This window comes from Scardinius erythrophthalmus, assembly GCF_964197995.2.
Source record: "Scardinius erythrophthalmus genome assembly, chromosome: 5".
Taxonomy (NCBI): Eukaryota; Metazoa; Chordata; class Actinopteri; order Cypriniformes; family Leuciscidae; genus Scardinius; species Scardinius erythrophthalmus.
In genome coordinates this window covers 42,722,617-42,737,220 of record NC_138225.1, presented here as the reverse complement: position 1 = coordinate 42,737,220, position 14,604 = coordinate 42,722,617, and the positions used below count along the sequence as shown (strand labels likewise).

At 36.6% G+C, this 14,604-nt stretch overlaps 1 protein-coding gene across 1 annotated transcript in view; it reads left to right on the top strand.

The window, feature by feature from the left end:
• Positions 1-14,604, top strand: part of zmynd19 (zinc finger, MYND-type containing 19) — a 50,993-nt gene that overhangs the window by 1,590 nt on the left and 34,799 nt on the right. The window contains exons 2-3 of the mRNA XM_081365426.1: positions 2,957-3,016; positions 5,632-5,738. Coding sequence (XP_081221552.1) covers positions 2,957-3,016; positions 5,632-5,738 — 167 coding nt within the window. The remainder of the gene's footprint in view (positions 1-2,956; positions 3,017-5,631; positions 5,739-14,604) is intronic.

The following is a 14,604-nucleotide window of genomic DNA, read 5'->3' as shown; positions in this document are numbered from 1 at the left end:
ATTAAATGGCTCTTAAGACACACTACATATAAAAGTTCAATATTATGTCATATGTCAAATATCTAAACTGTGTTTAAAATAATTTGCTCTAAAATCTCAACATCCTATCAACATCAAATGCAATAGTAGATGTAAAAAAGGATGCACAAGATATCATTACCAATAAATGTCCAAACAGTGATTCTAGCAGAGCATTTATTAGCCAATGTTGTTTGTTTCATTCATTGCTTGTTTTTTAGTTCTGATTTTTATTTTTATTTTCCCATGAAAACCCTCTTCATACACATTAGACATGCGCTTATCAGCTCAAATCTATCATCTGAATCCGCTGTTAAAAATAAATCATTCACCCACCACCCACCCAAACTTATGATGATTTTCTCTGATTTAGACATCCGCACCCGATCGTCACAAGTCGGTAGTGAAATGTTAAAAATGTGCCGCTTTGAGCGCTGTTGAGCGGAATCGTAAACACCTCTGATTGCCCATTGTGCTCACGTGCTGTCAAATATGTCTGTGATTGGCTACAATGATCAGCACTTCAAAAAGATCTTGTAAATATACATCAATGACACTGTTCTCCGAGCGCTTGCATAGATACACATGGGAGCGTTTGAAAGCAGGCGTCTATCAGCGGCCTGCTTGTGCTTTCGAATGCTCCCGTTTTCAAAACACTATCAAACACTTCTGTGTGCTCTCAAACGCTCCAGTGCGTTGATCATTGTAGCCAATTACAGACATATCCGATGAGCGTGTGAACACAATAGCCAATCAGAGGTGTTTACGATTCCGCTCAAAAGCGTCACATTTTTTAAATCTCAGTACCGACTTGTACACACAATTCAAATTAAATGCATTTAGCCCAAGCAAAGGCTGGAAATTGGCTTTATTTGTTTGTCATATATCTACATACAGCGCTTCTTAGCTGTTGCATTGCACTTGATTGGTCCTGGTTAGAGTTGTCAAAAAGTACCGACTTCGGTACCAAGGCGGTACTGACATTTTAAAATGTGACGATACATACTAGCATTTCCCTCTAGCATTTTGAGCGCTGTTGAACGGAATCTTAAGCACCTCTGATTGGCCAATGTGTTCACGTGCTCAACATATATATCTGTGATTGGCCATTGTGTTGACGCGCTCAATATATATGTCTGTGATTGGCCATTGTGTAGACGTGCTCAACATGTGTCTCTGATTGGCCATTGTGTTGATGCGCTCAACATATATGTCTGTGATTGGCTACAATGATCAACGCTTCAAAAACATGTTGTCTTTGCTCTTCATCGAACGCTTACATAGATGCACACGAGAGTGTTTGAAAGCGGCGTCTATCAGCGGATATATTAGGGTTATATCCTCTGATGCATCTCTAACTTTAATGTTACATCAGTCATTCACATTAGTGCTTGCTTGGCAAAGCATCAATATGCACCGTTATTGATACCGGTAATGCAGTTCTTGTATGTGCACCGCAATAAATTAGAAACATACATGTCGGTTTGTTGATTGACACACTTGTTATTGCTGATGGTGAGGAATTAGTTACAACATCTCATAATGTAGGCCTACCTCAAAATGAGTAGGATATCACTGAGAAGTGTCCTGCTCAAGTCGTCCTTGCGATGGAGATTTGGTTTGAATAACTAGTTCTTCCAATGTTTCATTATCGGACTCGCACTCATAGACATGGTAAAATCGACGTCATCGTTACTGTTTACAGTGTGTACAATACAATCGCTGTAGACTGTTATGGTAATGGCCGTTTCGCTTCCGATAAGCGCTGTAAGCGGTAGACCAATCACAACAGACTGGGCCATCTGGCCAATCAGAGCAGAGCAGGCTCTCATAAAGGAGGGATTTAGAGAGACTGATTCATCCGAGTCGTTTGAGAATCATTAAAAAAACGTGGTGATGTACAATGTAGGCTATATTATGAGAAACTAATATAAAAGTTTTTTGACCTTTGATGCATGTAAACCTGTTGTAGGAGACCTCCAAAACAAAATTAGGAACCTTTAAAATAGCATTATAGGGGCACTTTAAGCTTGATGTCGACTAGTCGCTGATTATGGCCTATAGAGGGTGCCACAGGATAAGAAAACTTTGAAGTCCACTTTTACGTTCTGTTTTCAACAGTTAAAATGACAAATAAATGCATACTCCGAGAGCGTTCCACAAGATATGTTTGATTATACCAGATTTGGATGCTCAAAATTGATGGGGTGAATGCAGTTGCAATGTAACGCACATGCATACGACAGTAGCTTGCACATCCCATGCAGATCACGTGCACAGAAACATACAGTAGCGCAGAAATTTATTGTCAATATTGTTCTGTGATTTATCTATAAAATAGCTTAGAAACTTAAAAGTTCTATCATATAACTAAAACCCACTACAATATTAGTAGAGAGACGCTGCCAGATAGAATTTATTCACATGCAGTCTCTCTCATTAATGCATTCATATACATGTAATCTTTACTGTGCTATTTTATTTGTATCTGAACAAGCAGAAATCTGTGAGAAATAACGACCCAAAGACAAAAGAACTGAAATAAGCTGTTATGTAGGAGCAATAGCCTTGTGGGCAGCGCTGTGTCAAATGCCATAGCTGTGCACAAGGCAACCTGCGTTTGAGTCTTAGCTCGAGGTTCAGGCTTATTTGTTCATAAGTCATCAGCGACTAGTTGACATTGACTCGACTTTAATCACATAAATGTTGACTTAAAAAAACCTGAATTCTGGATCAAAACAAACTTTTCAAAAAACCCAAATACAATAATTGCAAATAAAAAGGTTGTAGACAATTAATTGGTTGAAAAGTGTGGGAACCATGCTTATAGCAGTTTTAAGGAAACTTGGGTTTCAGTGAGGAGACACAATAAGTATTATGTTTTGAATTGTTTTTAATGGACTTTCTCTGCATTGTAACAACATTTTGTTCTTTTCAGACAAAGTACACTTTGATTGATGAGCAAGACATACCATTAGTGGAAAACTATGCCTTTGAGGTGAGAACCTGTTTTTTGTTTTTTTTTCTTTAGGGGTCCAAGCACAGAAGTTGCTAGAACCCTATTGTGTTTGTACTAATGTTCTTCTTTATCTTTAATTTTCTGCCCTAAAAATGTATGAGTGGACCCGATAGTGCACAGCTACTCAGGCACACAGACACACATTTGTCTGACACTAGGTGGCGCTACAAGGCAGTTCGCGTTTTGGATCACAACTTTGGAACCCTAAGGGGAAACAAAATTATTTTTCCCCTGAATCCTTAAGTCAATACCTACAAATAACTATAATTTTCCATCATTTAGAGTTTTATTTAAGTCCTACTTTTTCAAACTCCTAGGCCGTTGGTCAGATCTTTAACACAATAGGCACAAAACAGCTAGGGACTGTGCTGGCAAAAAGCTATTTTAAATGATCACGCTGTCAATTTAGATTTATTGAAGCATTGCAATGGTTTAAGTTAATTAATTGGTAAAACACTTTAACGAGTTGACCTATATCTGCTGAACGCAACTTGCTTAACATAACTTGACACACTTAGACAACAGGACATTCTGATGATGCACACCAAGTTTGGTAAACTTCTGGGCGCTACAACTAAAACAATATTTTTAACTCTGTATAACCATGACGTTTAAAATTGGTATGCATTTTCTTTGGTTGATGCCCTACATGACTTACTTAAAAAAACAAAACAAAAACAAAACATGGCCGCCAGCAGCCAATCACATTTTAGCAGCTAATGACATCAGATCTGAATGGTGTACCGACACAAATAAGTCTTCATCAGACTTCACCAAACTTTGCACATGTCAGCTCTAGACCATGCTAGCAAAATGTTATCGAAATAATTTTGATCTATTAAACATTTTAGCAAATATAATCTGACATATTTGATGGGTGTTTCCTGTAATGACTATTATGCCTATATCTTGTGTGCACAAAGTCCAAACTTCTCAAAACTTTGTACATATGGAGAACAAGTCATTCTGAGCAACAATGCTTAATTTCATGAATTTATGATGGTTGGGAAGCTAAAAGCAAATTCTAAACTATCAGACATTTCAGCTAAAAGATGAAGGCTGTGATATTAATGTTATAAAGAATCATTTAAGCGTAATCTTTTTCTACCGGTTTCCATTCCTTTTGAATGGAAATAAATGCATAGATCTAGTTCTTTTGTATAACTATGGTGTACTGACAGTATAGTTTTATGTAATTAGTCTACATAGACATCTTTGAAATGCTTATAGACGTTAAATGTTTATTTAATTTTTATAGACTCCAGTAAAACACTTTCAAGTTACCTTAAAATTAAGAGACAATTTTCTTTTTCAAGATAATATATTATACAATTTCTATAAAGGCTCTTACTGTTATAAAGGCTCTATGCTGTTATACATTAATAGCCCATAAGGATGATTAACGATCCAAATGAAACGAATGCTGTTATGAGGATTTTACAGCAAAGTCCATCTTGAATAAAACATAAAATAAAAAAAAAAACAGTATGAAAAGTTTTATGGTTGCAGTTTAACACACATTTGCTTTATTCATACCACAAATAAAGCAATTGTGTGTTAAACTGCTACCATAAAAGTTTTCATACTGTTTTTTTTATATATTTTTTATTCAAGATGGACTTTGCTGTAAAATCCTCATAATAACATGCGTTTCATTTGGATCGTTAATCATTGTCATGGGCTATTAATGCTTGTCTCCGATGATTGTCACTTGAGGCTATTTTTTTTAAAGGAACACTCCACCGTTTTTTGAAATAGGGCTTATTCACCTTCTTTCTTACATTTAGATAGGTGGGCAAATGCATTTTTGTCTCAGTGCATGGATTGTTTTAGTTTGACAGGGTCGGCGCTTGCTTAGCTTAGCTTAATGAATGGAATCCTTTGTTGCCAGCTAGCATGTCCTGAGTAAAAGTGATAAAAAAAAAAAAAAACCCACCTAATTACTTCTTGTGGCATGCGTATTCACAACGAGTACAAATAGCGATGCAGATTAACATTATGCGATTTCCTAGGCAGATATTGACTTGGGACTATATTAGGGGGAAGCACAGGCAAAGCACAGCTACTTGGGCACAGAAATATCACGCAACACATGAAATCCCACAACTTGTGAATACAGGTATAATATGGGTCGATCTATACATGTATACAAATCGCTATTTGTACTCGTTGTGAATACGCAGGCCACAAGAAGTAATTAGGTGGGTTTTTATTTTTTTTATCACTTTTACTCAGGACATGCTAGCTGGCAACAAAGGATTCCATTCATTAAGCTAAGCTAAGCAAGCGCCGACCCTGTCAAACTAAAACAATGCATGCACTGAGACAAAAATGCATTTGCCCACCTATCTAAATGTAGGAAAGAAGGTGAATAAGCCCTATTTAAAAAAACGGTGGAGTGTTCCTTTAATTGAAATTTTTGTTTGTGGTTTGAATTTTGGTTACCAGCACACTTTTTCCACACATGCCTTTGAATTTTTTTCTTTTTTTATGACCTATTCAAGTTTTTGAAAACATGTTATTGTCACATTATTTAAATACTATTATTTATTATACTATTATTAAATTGAATGCCTGAATGTTTTTATTTTCAGGCACGCATGGAAGTTGATGCAGATGGGAATGGGGCAAAAATCTTTGCTTATGCCTTTGACATTGGTAAGGGTAGATGGGCTGGTCGACCACTGCATGAGTTACTCTGGTGAGTGTACTGCCATTGGAGTGTCCATTGCAATTCCTAGAGCCTACTACTTTTTCCTGATATGACTGTCACAATTTAGCCACTAGTGAAAGTTGTAATGAACGTTCAGTTTGTTAGTGAAGTCACCTTCTTATTAGGGGTGTAGCGGTACATCAATATGGATCAATACATCGATAAAATGACACAATATAATGTATCAATGCAATGTGTAAAAAAATCTGTTTATTTTACCTTTATCTTGACACTCTGCACATTCTCTGGCACTAGTGGCATTCTCTTCATTTTGTTGAATATACAGGAAAAAAATAAAAATAATGAATTGTTAAATTGGGATACTAGGAAAAAACATTAAAAGGCAATACTAGATTTGCAAATTTTCAAAGCACAGAAGACAAACTTTCTTGACTGTTGTCATTGCTTATCGCATTGCACAAGCTTATAATGAACTGTCATCAGATGATGGATTTCATGTAACAAAAAACAAACAAAAAAACAAACAAAAAAAATTAATTGAACTCTCAAAATCCTGTAACACAATCCACACCAAAATCAACACTAAATAAAACACTGAAAAGTCGCTTAATTAAGACTTAATTTTCCCCCCAGTGTTTTATTTAGTGTTAATTTTGTTGTGGATTGTGTTACAGGATTTTGAGAGTTCGATTAAGTATTTTTTAGTTTAATAAAAATGTGACTAATTGTGTAAAATAGGAAATAATATTGTAATAGGGATTTATTGATTGCTGGCCCCTGAATCTAATGAAATTTAGGGATGCACCGATTAGTGTTGTCACGATACTAGTAGGGCTGCAGCTATCGATTCTTTTTGTAATCGATTAATCTAGCACTTTATCAATCGAGTAATCGGATAAAAAAAAAAGTGTGTTTTTAAACAACCAAAACAAATAATGCATAACGAAAATGATGTGGCTGTAAAATCAAGCATTTGGCTTTTATTTCTCAAAAAACAAAACAAAAAAAAACAGGTATTTATACCAACTCCAACATTTGGCTCCAAAACTAAGCCTATTTATTGTACTTTTTACCCATTTAGTGTTAATAAGTGCCAGTGCCAACAATTATATAACAATACAGTTAAGTCAACTTTATACTGTAAAACATGTATAACATATAAAACTATGAATACAAACTTAAATAGTAAAGGCCATTTGGCCTTAGTTTTGTCTTCTTAATACAACATTACAAAAAAAGGATTGCACCTTCTGCAAATTACCCACCGGAGAACAAAAATAAATTAAATGAATATAAAATATCAAGCCAAACAGGTACACAATGTATACAATTTATAATAAAATAAGTGTAGCTTTGAAAAGGGAAATGCTTTATTGCAAATATGCATTTTGTTAAATAGAAAAAGAACAGCATTTTGTTTCTCACTTAGGCTAGTTGAAGTATATTAGCACGTTTTGTAGTATTATATTTTTTTGTTAATTGAAAATGTTCTATGCTACTTTGGTAGCCGATTATGTCTTCCCCAAAAGTACGAGTGGATTTGGAGAAGCAGGCTGGTGGGGAGTTTCATTTTTTGTTGTTGTCTGTTAACTATTTGGCAGACGTGACAAACAAGGTCTCGCAAAGACTGCAATGCAATATTTGTTCCTCCATCACGTCCCGGTGTATACAGTGAATGCATGCTGAAATTATTGTTGCGTGGCTACATAAAAGTTTGAGCATATGTGATGCATTGCCGCAATTGATCTGACTGGTGCGTGAGAGAGACGAGGGTGCGCGCGCGCGTGTGTGTGTGTGAAGGGGTTCTTTTTTAGGCTAAACTCTCTCGCAGTTGAACGTGAATACATTTACTACTTTAAAACATCAAAGCTAAACATCATATCTAGTCAAACCGCATCATGACATCACTACAAATACAGTATGGGATTAAAATCAGCGAACATCAATGTAGGCTTAGGCACGGGCGGAAATATTGGCGCTGGGTTAAAAAAAAAATGCGGGGGACAGAATCGTTACCTTATTTCAGCGACGCTGAAAGGAAGCGATCCCAAACTTTAGACATTCTCTGCTGTTTATGGACATCTTTACTCTCCGCCATCGCGCCAACTAAATTCAAAATGTATCACGCGCTATTGTGCTTCCTGAACACTGAACAACGGTCCGTGTGAAACAATCTGATCCCTGCGCGTATAGTGCGCGTCATAGGAATTTAACGAGGCTTCGAGGCAGAGTTTTTGCCTCTGAATTTTTGTAATCGAGTAAATCGAGTAACTCGATGAATCGTTGCAGCCCTAGATACTAGAATTTCTAACTTTGATACGATACCTTGAAAAATATCGATATTCGATACCATTTTCGATACCACGGAGAAAAAAACTGCCACAATATTAGGGGGGTATTTTTTTATTTAAAGCTAAATATAACAAGTTTAGAACATGACAATGAGGTATATTTTACATGAACAAAAATGTCCTGAGGTAATGCACTTGTTCAAAAGCATAAATGCTGGTTAATACATTAACGTTAGGCTATTTGATGAACAGATTTAAACGCAAACGTGTGTGCATCACACGCGAAAACAATGCTCAGTGGATCGACATGAAGTCAAGTCACCTTTATTTATATAGTGCTTTTAACAATACAGATTGTGTCAAAGCACTTAACAGGATCAAATTGGAGGAGAGTGTCAGTAATGTATAATAATAAGATTTAAACATTCAATTTTCAGTTAAAGGCATTTCATTATTGAATTCAGAGATGTCATTGTCTAGCTCAGTTTAGTTTAATTTGTATCTGTGTAATCAAATTGATGATATTTGCTAATGAAGGCAAATTGCAGAATTAAATAATAATTCTTGAATAAAGTTAAATAAGCACAAGTTAATTTACATTTGACCTCAGTTAAAATGTACTTGTCTAAGATCACACAGAACGAGCAGTGCGCTGCGTTTTTTATGTTGCTAGGCAACCACTGACACAGCTGTCCTGTCAGTCAAGTAAACATCAAATCAGCCTTTTATTAACTTTATTTACTTTCTGTTAACATTGGGGTAGTTACGGTTCGTGAAGTCGTTAAGCTCCTGGTAACCCGCGAGAGCACCACAAGTTTATCCTCCATCATCGCACTCTCCGGGCGTTCAAGCAACTAGCTTTCATCACTAAAACGGAAGGCCCACACGGCGCATAAACAGCGCGCAGAACGCTCGCTGGAAACCAATTGAAAACGCGTCAGATATGATCGGCCCCATTCACTTCACTTTTGCTATTTAACCAGAGCGAATGAGACGAGTGCGCGTGTGGTGTTTGTCAACGCGCCTTTGGAGAGAAGTGAAAGTGAAAGCGCGGCTAGTATCGATACTTCGGAAAAATTAATATTGGTACCGTTCAGATATTTCAGTATCGATATTTATCGAAATATCGATATTTTTGACAACACTAGCACCGATGCCATTTTTTCATAACTGAGCTGATTCAGATACCCAAATTCATGAATATCGTCCAATTCCGATACCAGTATTCTATTATTTTTATTATTATTTTCTTTTCTTTGTTTTGTTTTTGATTATTGTAGAATAATGTGTGTGTGGAACTGATGATCAATCTTTTATGTTAAACACGATACACTAAATACTACTTCATTAGAGAAAAACAACAACTTGATAACAATATTATATCATCTTAAAAAATATAATATAAATTAAGCGAGTGAATAATTCAGCAGCAAAAGTAATTCTAGAAACGATGTAGGAAAAAAACTATTTAATGGGGCAAAAATAAGTTTTGTTGTGCTGAATCTGGTAAAATGTTAATTATAAATCACTATGCACAAAAATAATTTGCTGAAAATAAATACTATAAAACTTAGTTTTATTTCAAATGTTGTGTGCAGCTTTTTAATGGGGCAACAAGATATTAGCTTACAAGTGCGCAAAGCTATCATAATATCTATCAGAATTATGTGCTTTAAAGCAACATGGAGTAATAGCGTACAGCACTCCGTATTCAAAAATTCAGGGCACAAAGAAAAGAGATATTGTTTGCACAACTAATAGTGTATTACTGTATCTATCCAGCAGTTTGAGTCTTTTTTTCTTGGTTTTAAATTCCAGTTACTGTGCACGTGACGTGATGCCAATTCATAGTCCTCTCTACTCCAGTGTTATCTAACAGACTCCTGGTAGTGCATATCACATCATTTAGAAACAATAAAAAATAAACAGCAAGATTATTAACCCTTTCACGCATAGTGGTCACTACAGTGGACAGCTATTAAAAAAGCATTTTCTTGAATTTGCACGGGTTTTTATGGCAAAGTTGCACATCAGCCTCTTCATTGGACCCTGGTGCATCATCCTATAAATTGCAACCATGTGGCAAGCCTTTGTGTTTCGATTTTTTTTTTTTTTTCCTCCAAACCAAGATGGCCAAGGGTCAGTCAGACATGCCAAGTTGCTCCAGAATATCCGCCCATTCCTTCTATCCTAGGAGACTCTTGTAGGTAAAAAAAATATTGCAGCATCAAGCAATATCTAATGAGTCATATCACAGTAAAATCTTCCAAGTTTTGATTTTAGATTGAGAGAAAACTCTGATTAATCACATGTCCACTTTAGTGGACGTCATGCACCAATTGCTATATTTCAGCTACAATTCATAATTATGTGAATATTGTTTTTGAAACTTAAAACTTAAAAACTTAATCTGCAGTGACTTTTTTTACTGTAAATAAATGTATTTGTATTATTAGAATGTCATTTTCATTGACATCGAAAAAAGTCATGTGATTACATAATGTATGACACTTGTAATGCATTACTTTACTTGTTAGATCAAAAAGTAATCTAATTTTATAATGCACGTTATTGTAATGCGTTTTTTTACTAATAACATCAAAAAGTAATCTGATTACGTAATGCATGTTACTTGTAATGCGTTTCTTTACTCATAACATCAGAAAAGTAATCTGATTTTGTAATGCATGTTACTTGTAATGCATTTCCTTACTCATAACATTAAAAAAGTAATCTGATTATGTAATGTGCATTGTTGTAATGTGTTTCTTTACTCATAACATCAAAAAGTAATCTGATTACGTAATGCATGTTACTTGTAATGTGTTTCTTTACTCGTTACATCAAAAAGTAATCTGATTAGGTAATGCACATTACTTGTAGTTAATTACTTGTTAGATCAAAAAGTAATCTGATTAGGTAATGTATGTTACTTGTAACACATTACTTTACTTGTAACATCAAAAAAGTAATCTTAATGCGTTATGTATGTTACTTGTAATGCATTACCCCCAACACTGATCATTAGGGCCCGAGCACCGATGGTGTGAGGACCCTCTTGGAATTGCTCTGTTTATTAGGGCCCGAGCACCGATGGTGTGAGGACCCTCTTGGAATTGCTCTGTTTATTATTATTAGGGCCCGAGCACCGATGGTGTGAGGACCCTCTTGGAATTGCTCTGTTTATTATTATTATTATTATTATTATTATTCTTCTTCTCCGCATTGAATTGCATTTTTGAGGGCCTAAACATGCTCGAAAACTCACGAAACTTTGCACACGCGTCAGAACTGGCGAAAATTTACATCTGATATAGGTTTCAGAATTGGACGGGGCAAAACGGCTCGATAGCGCCACCTATAAAAGTTCAACGGAGTGCGCCTCCCGCAACGTTCCACGTACGTGCACGAAATTCGGTACATACGTGTAATGACCTAATACCTACAAAAAAGTCTCTTGAAGCATAGCCCTAAACACAACAGGAAGTCAGCCATTTTGAACTTCCTCTCAGATTTTTGTGCAGTTTTTGCCATTTTCAGGCCTCGTACTTTAACGAACTCCTCCTACAGTTTTAATCTGATCATCTTCAAATTTGGTGAGTGTAATCTTAAGGCCTTTGCGACGTTAAATTGCGAAGATCTTGAGTTTTCGTCAAAGGGCGGGTCCTCGGCGGCCTGACAAATTTCGATGTTTCGCCATGAAACAGGAAGTTGCTGTAACTCAGGCATGGAATGTCCAATCTGCCCCAAACTTCACACTTTTGATAAGCATTCTGTCCTGAACACATGACCATGCTCATATTCAGTTACAGTCATAGCGCCACCTGCTGGCAACAGGAAGTGACATGTTTAACACTGTTATGGACTCCTAATAACATATAAAAAAGTGCCAGCAAGTGCTAAACATGCTAACAACATACTAGAAGCATGCTAAAACATGCTAGCAAACTCTTAGCTAAGTGCTAAAGCATGCTATTATTGCAATTAAATAGGAATTTGCTGTAACCCAGGCATGGAATGTCCAATCTGCCCCAAACTTCACACGTTTGATAATAATCATGGCCTGAACACATGTCTATGCTCAAATTCAGTTATAGTAATAGCGCCACCTACTGGTAACAGGAAGTGTCATGTTTAACACGTTGATGCCATTCTAGCAACATGTTAAAAATGCCATTGAGTTCTAAACATGTTAGAAACATATTAAAACATGCTAGCAATACTTAGCTATGTGCTAAAGCATGCTAATTCAATGAAACAGGACTTTGTTGTTACTCAAGAAGGCAATGTACAATCTACCCCAAACTTCACACGTTTGATAAGAGTTATCTCTTGAACACATGTCCATGCTCATATTTAGTTATAGTCATAGCGCCACCTGCTGGCAACAGGAAGGGATGTTTAACACTGTTCTTGACTCCTAATAACATATAAAAAAATGCCAGTAGGTGCTAAACATCCTACCAACATACTAGAGACATGATAAAACATACTAGCAAACACTTAGCTAAGTGCTAAAGAATGATATTACTGCAATTAAATATGAATTTGCTGTAACTCAGGCATGGAATGTCCAATCTGCCCCAAACTTCACACTTTTGATAAGCGTTCTGTCCTGAACACATGACCATGCTTATATTCAGTTACAGACATAGCGCCACCTGCTGGCAACAGGAAGTGACATGTTTAACACTGTTATGGACTCCTAATAACATATAAAAAAGTGCCAGCAAGTTTTAAACATGCTAACAACATATTATAAACATGCTAAAACATGCTAGCAAACTCTTAGCTAAGTGCTAAAGCATGCTATTATTGCAATTAAATAGGAATTTGCTGTAACTCAGGCATGGAATGTCCAATCTGCCCCAAACTTCACACTTTTGATAAGAGTCATGGCCTGAATACATCTACATGAGAATGTTCATTTATAGTAATAGCGCCACCTACTGGCAACAGGAAGTGACATGTTTAACACGTTGATGCCGTTCTAGCAACATGTTAAAAATGCCATTGAGTTCTAAACATGCTAGAAACATGTTAAAACATGCTAACAATGCTTAGCTAAGTGCTAAAGAATGCTAATTCAATGAAACATGACTTTTTTGTTACTCAAGAAGGCAATTTCCAATTTGCACCAAACTTCACACGTTTGATAAGAGTTCTGTCCTGAACACACATCCATGCTCATATTCAGCAATAGTCATAACGCCACCTATTGGCAACAGAAACTGACATGGTTAACACAGTAATGCAGTACTAACCACATAATTATTGTGTACTAAGCATGCTAGAAACAGACTAAACATGCTAGCAACACTTAGCTGAGTCATGAAGCATGCTATTATCACCATTATACAAAACATTTTGTTACTGACTTTGACATACTCTTACTATATATACCTCCTTAAATGTACATTTCCCAACCATGATCTGTCTTCCTAAAGCCACCGAGTGTTGATGGCACGGGTGCGAGGGCCCTTTCATCGCTGCTTGCAGCTTTAATTTATTATTATTATTATTATTTTGTCAACCTTTTGGGCACTTTTGGGGCCCTTAACATGCTCAAAAACTCTTGAAATTTTGCACACACATCAGAACCTGCGGCCATCAGGGCCGGACTGAAGCTGGTACCCGGGCGTGGCACGGGGGCTCGACAGCGCCCCCTGGAATGGTGTCCGAAAACTTGGTCTATAAATCAAACACGCTTGCATATAATAATATGAAACTCAGTACACATATAGATCTCATCGGGCCGAACAACTTTCGTGCTCTAAGTTTTACACCAGCCCAACAGGAAGTCAACTATTATGGGTTGTTTGAAAAACGCATCCTCTGGAATTTGAAATACTCCTCCTAGAATATTCGTCCAATCACAACCAAACTCGGTGTGCATGAAGTCAAGACATTGAGGATGCTAAATTGCGGACGGATTTTTGATATCTCGAACGGTTTGGCTGTGGCGAGGAAACGAATTTATGGCGAATAATGGTACACAGGAAGTGTGTTATAACTTCTGCATACATTAACTGATCTTGATGAAACTTTCGCAGTGTGTTTGTTGTAAGAGGCCGATCACAAGGATGTGACTATTGTGAGTCAAAGTTATAGCGCCACCAACTGGCAGCAGGAAGTGTGTCCCTTTCAAAATGCTTTGAAGTCACCCTCTTAATTTTACCCGATTTGCTTCAAACTTTATGTGTATAATGTAAACACACGGCAGATGTAGACCTGTGAAAGGATTATTGATATCTTAGATACTGTTGCCGTGGCAACGCATCAAATTTTAATATTCTTTTCGGATGCGTTTGAGACTCTTAACATGCTTGAAATTGGATGAAACTCGACAGACACATAACACTTATTAGCCAGTAGACATGTGAAAAGTTTCAGAAACGGGCGTGGCAGGGGGGCTCAACAGCGCCCTCTTGAACAGGGTCTGAAAACTTGGTCCATATATCAAATACGCTTGCATGAATTAATATGAAACTTGGTACACATATAGATTTCATGGGGCCGAACAACTTTCCCTCTGTCAAGTTTCACGCCAGCCCAACAGGAAGTCGGCTATTATGGGTTGTTTGGAAAACGCTTGCTGTGGA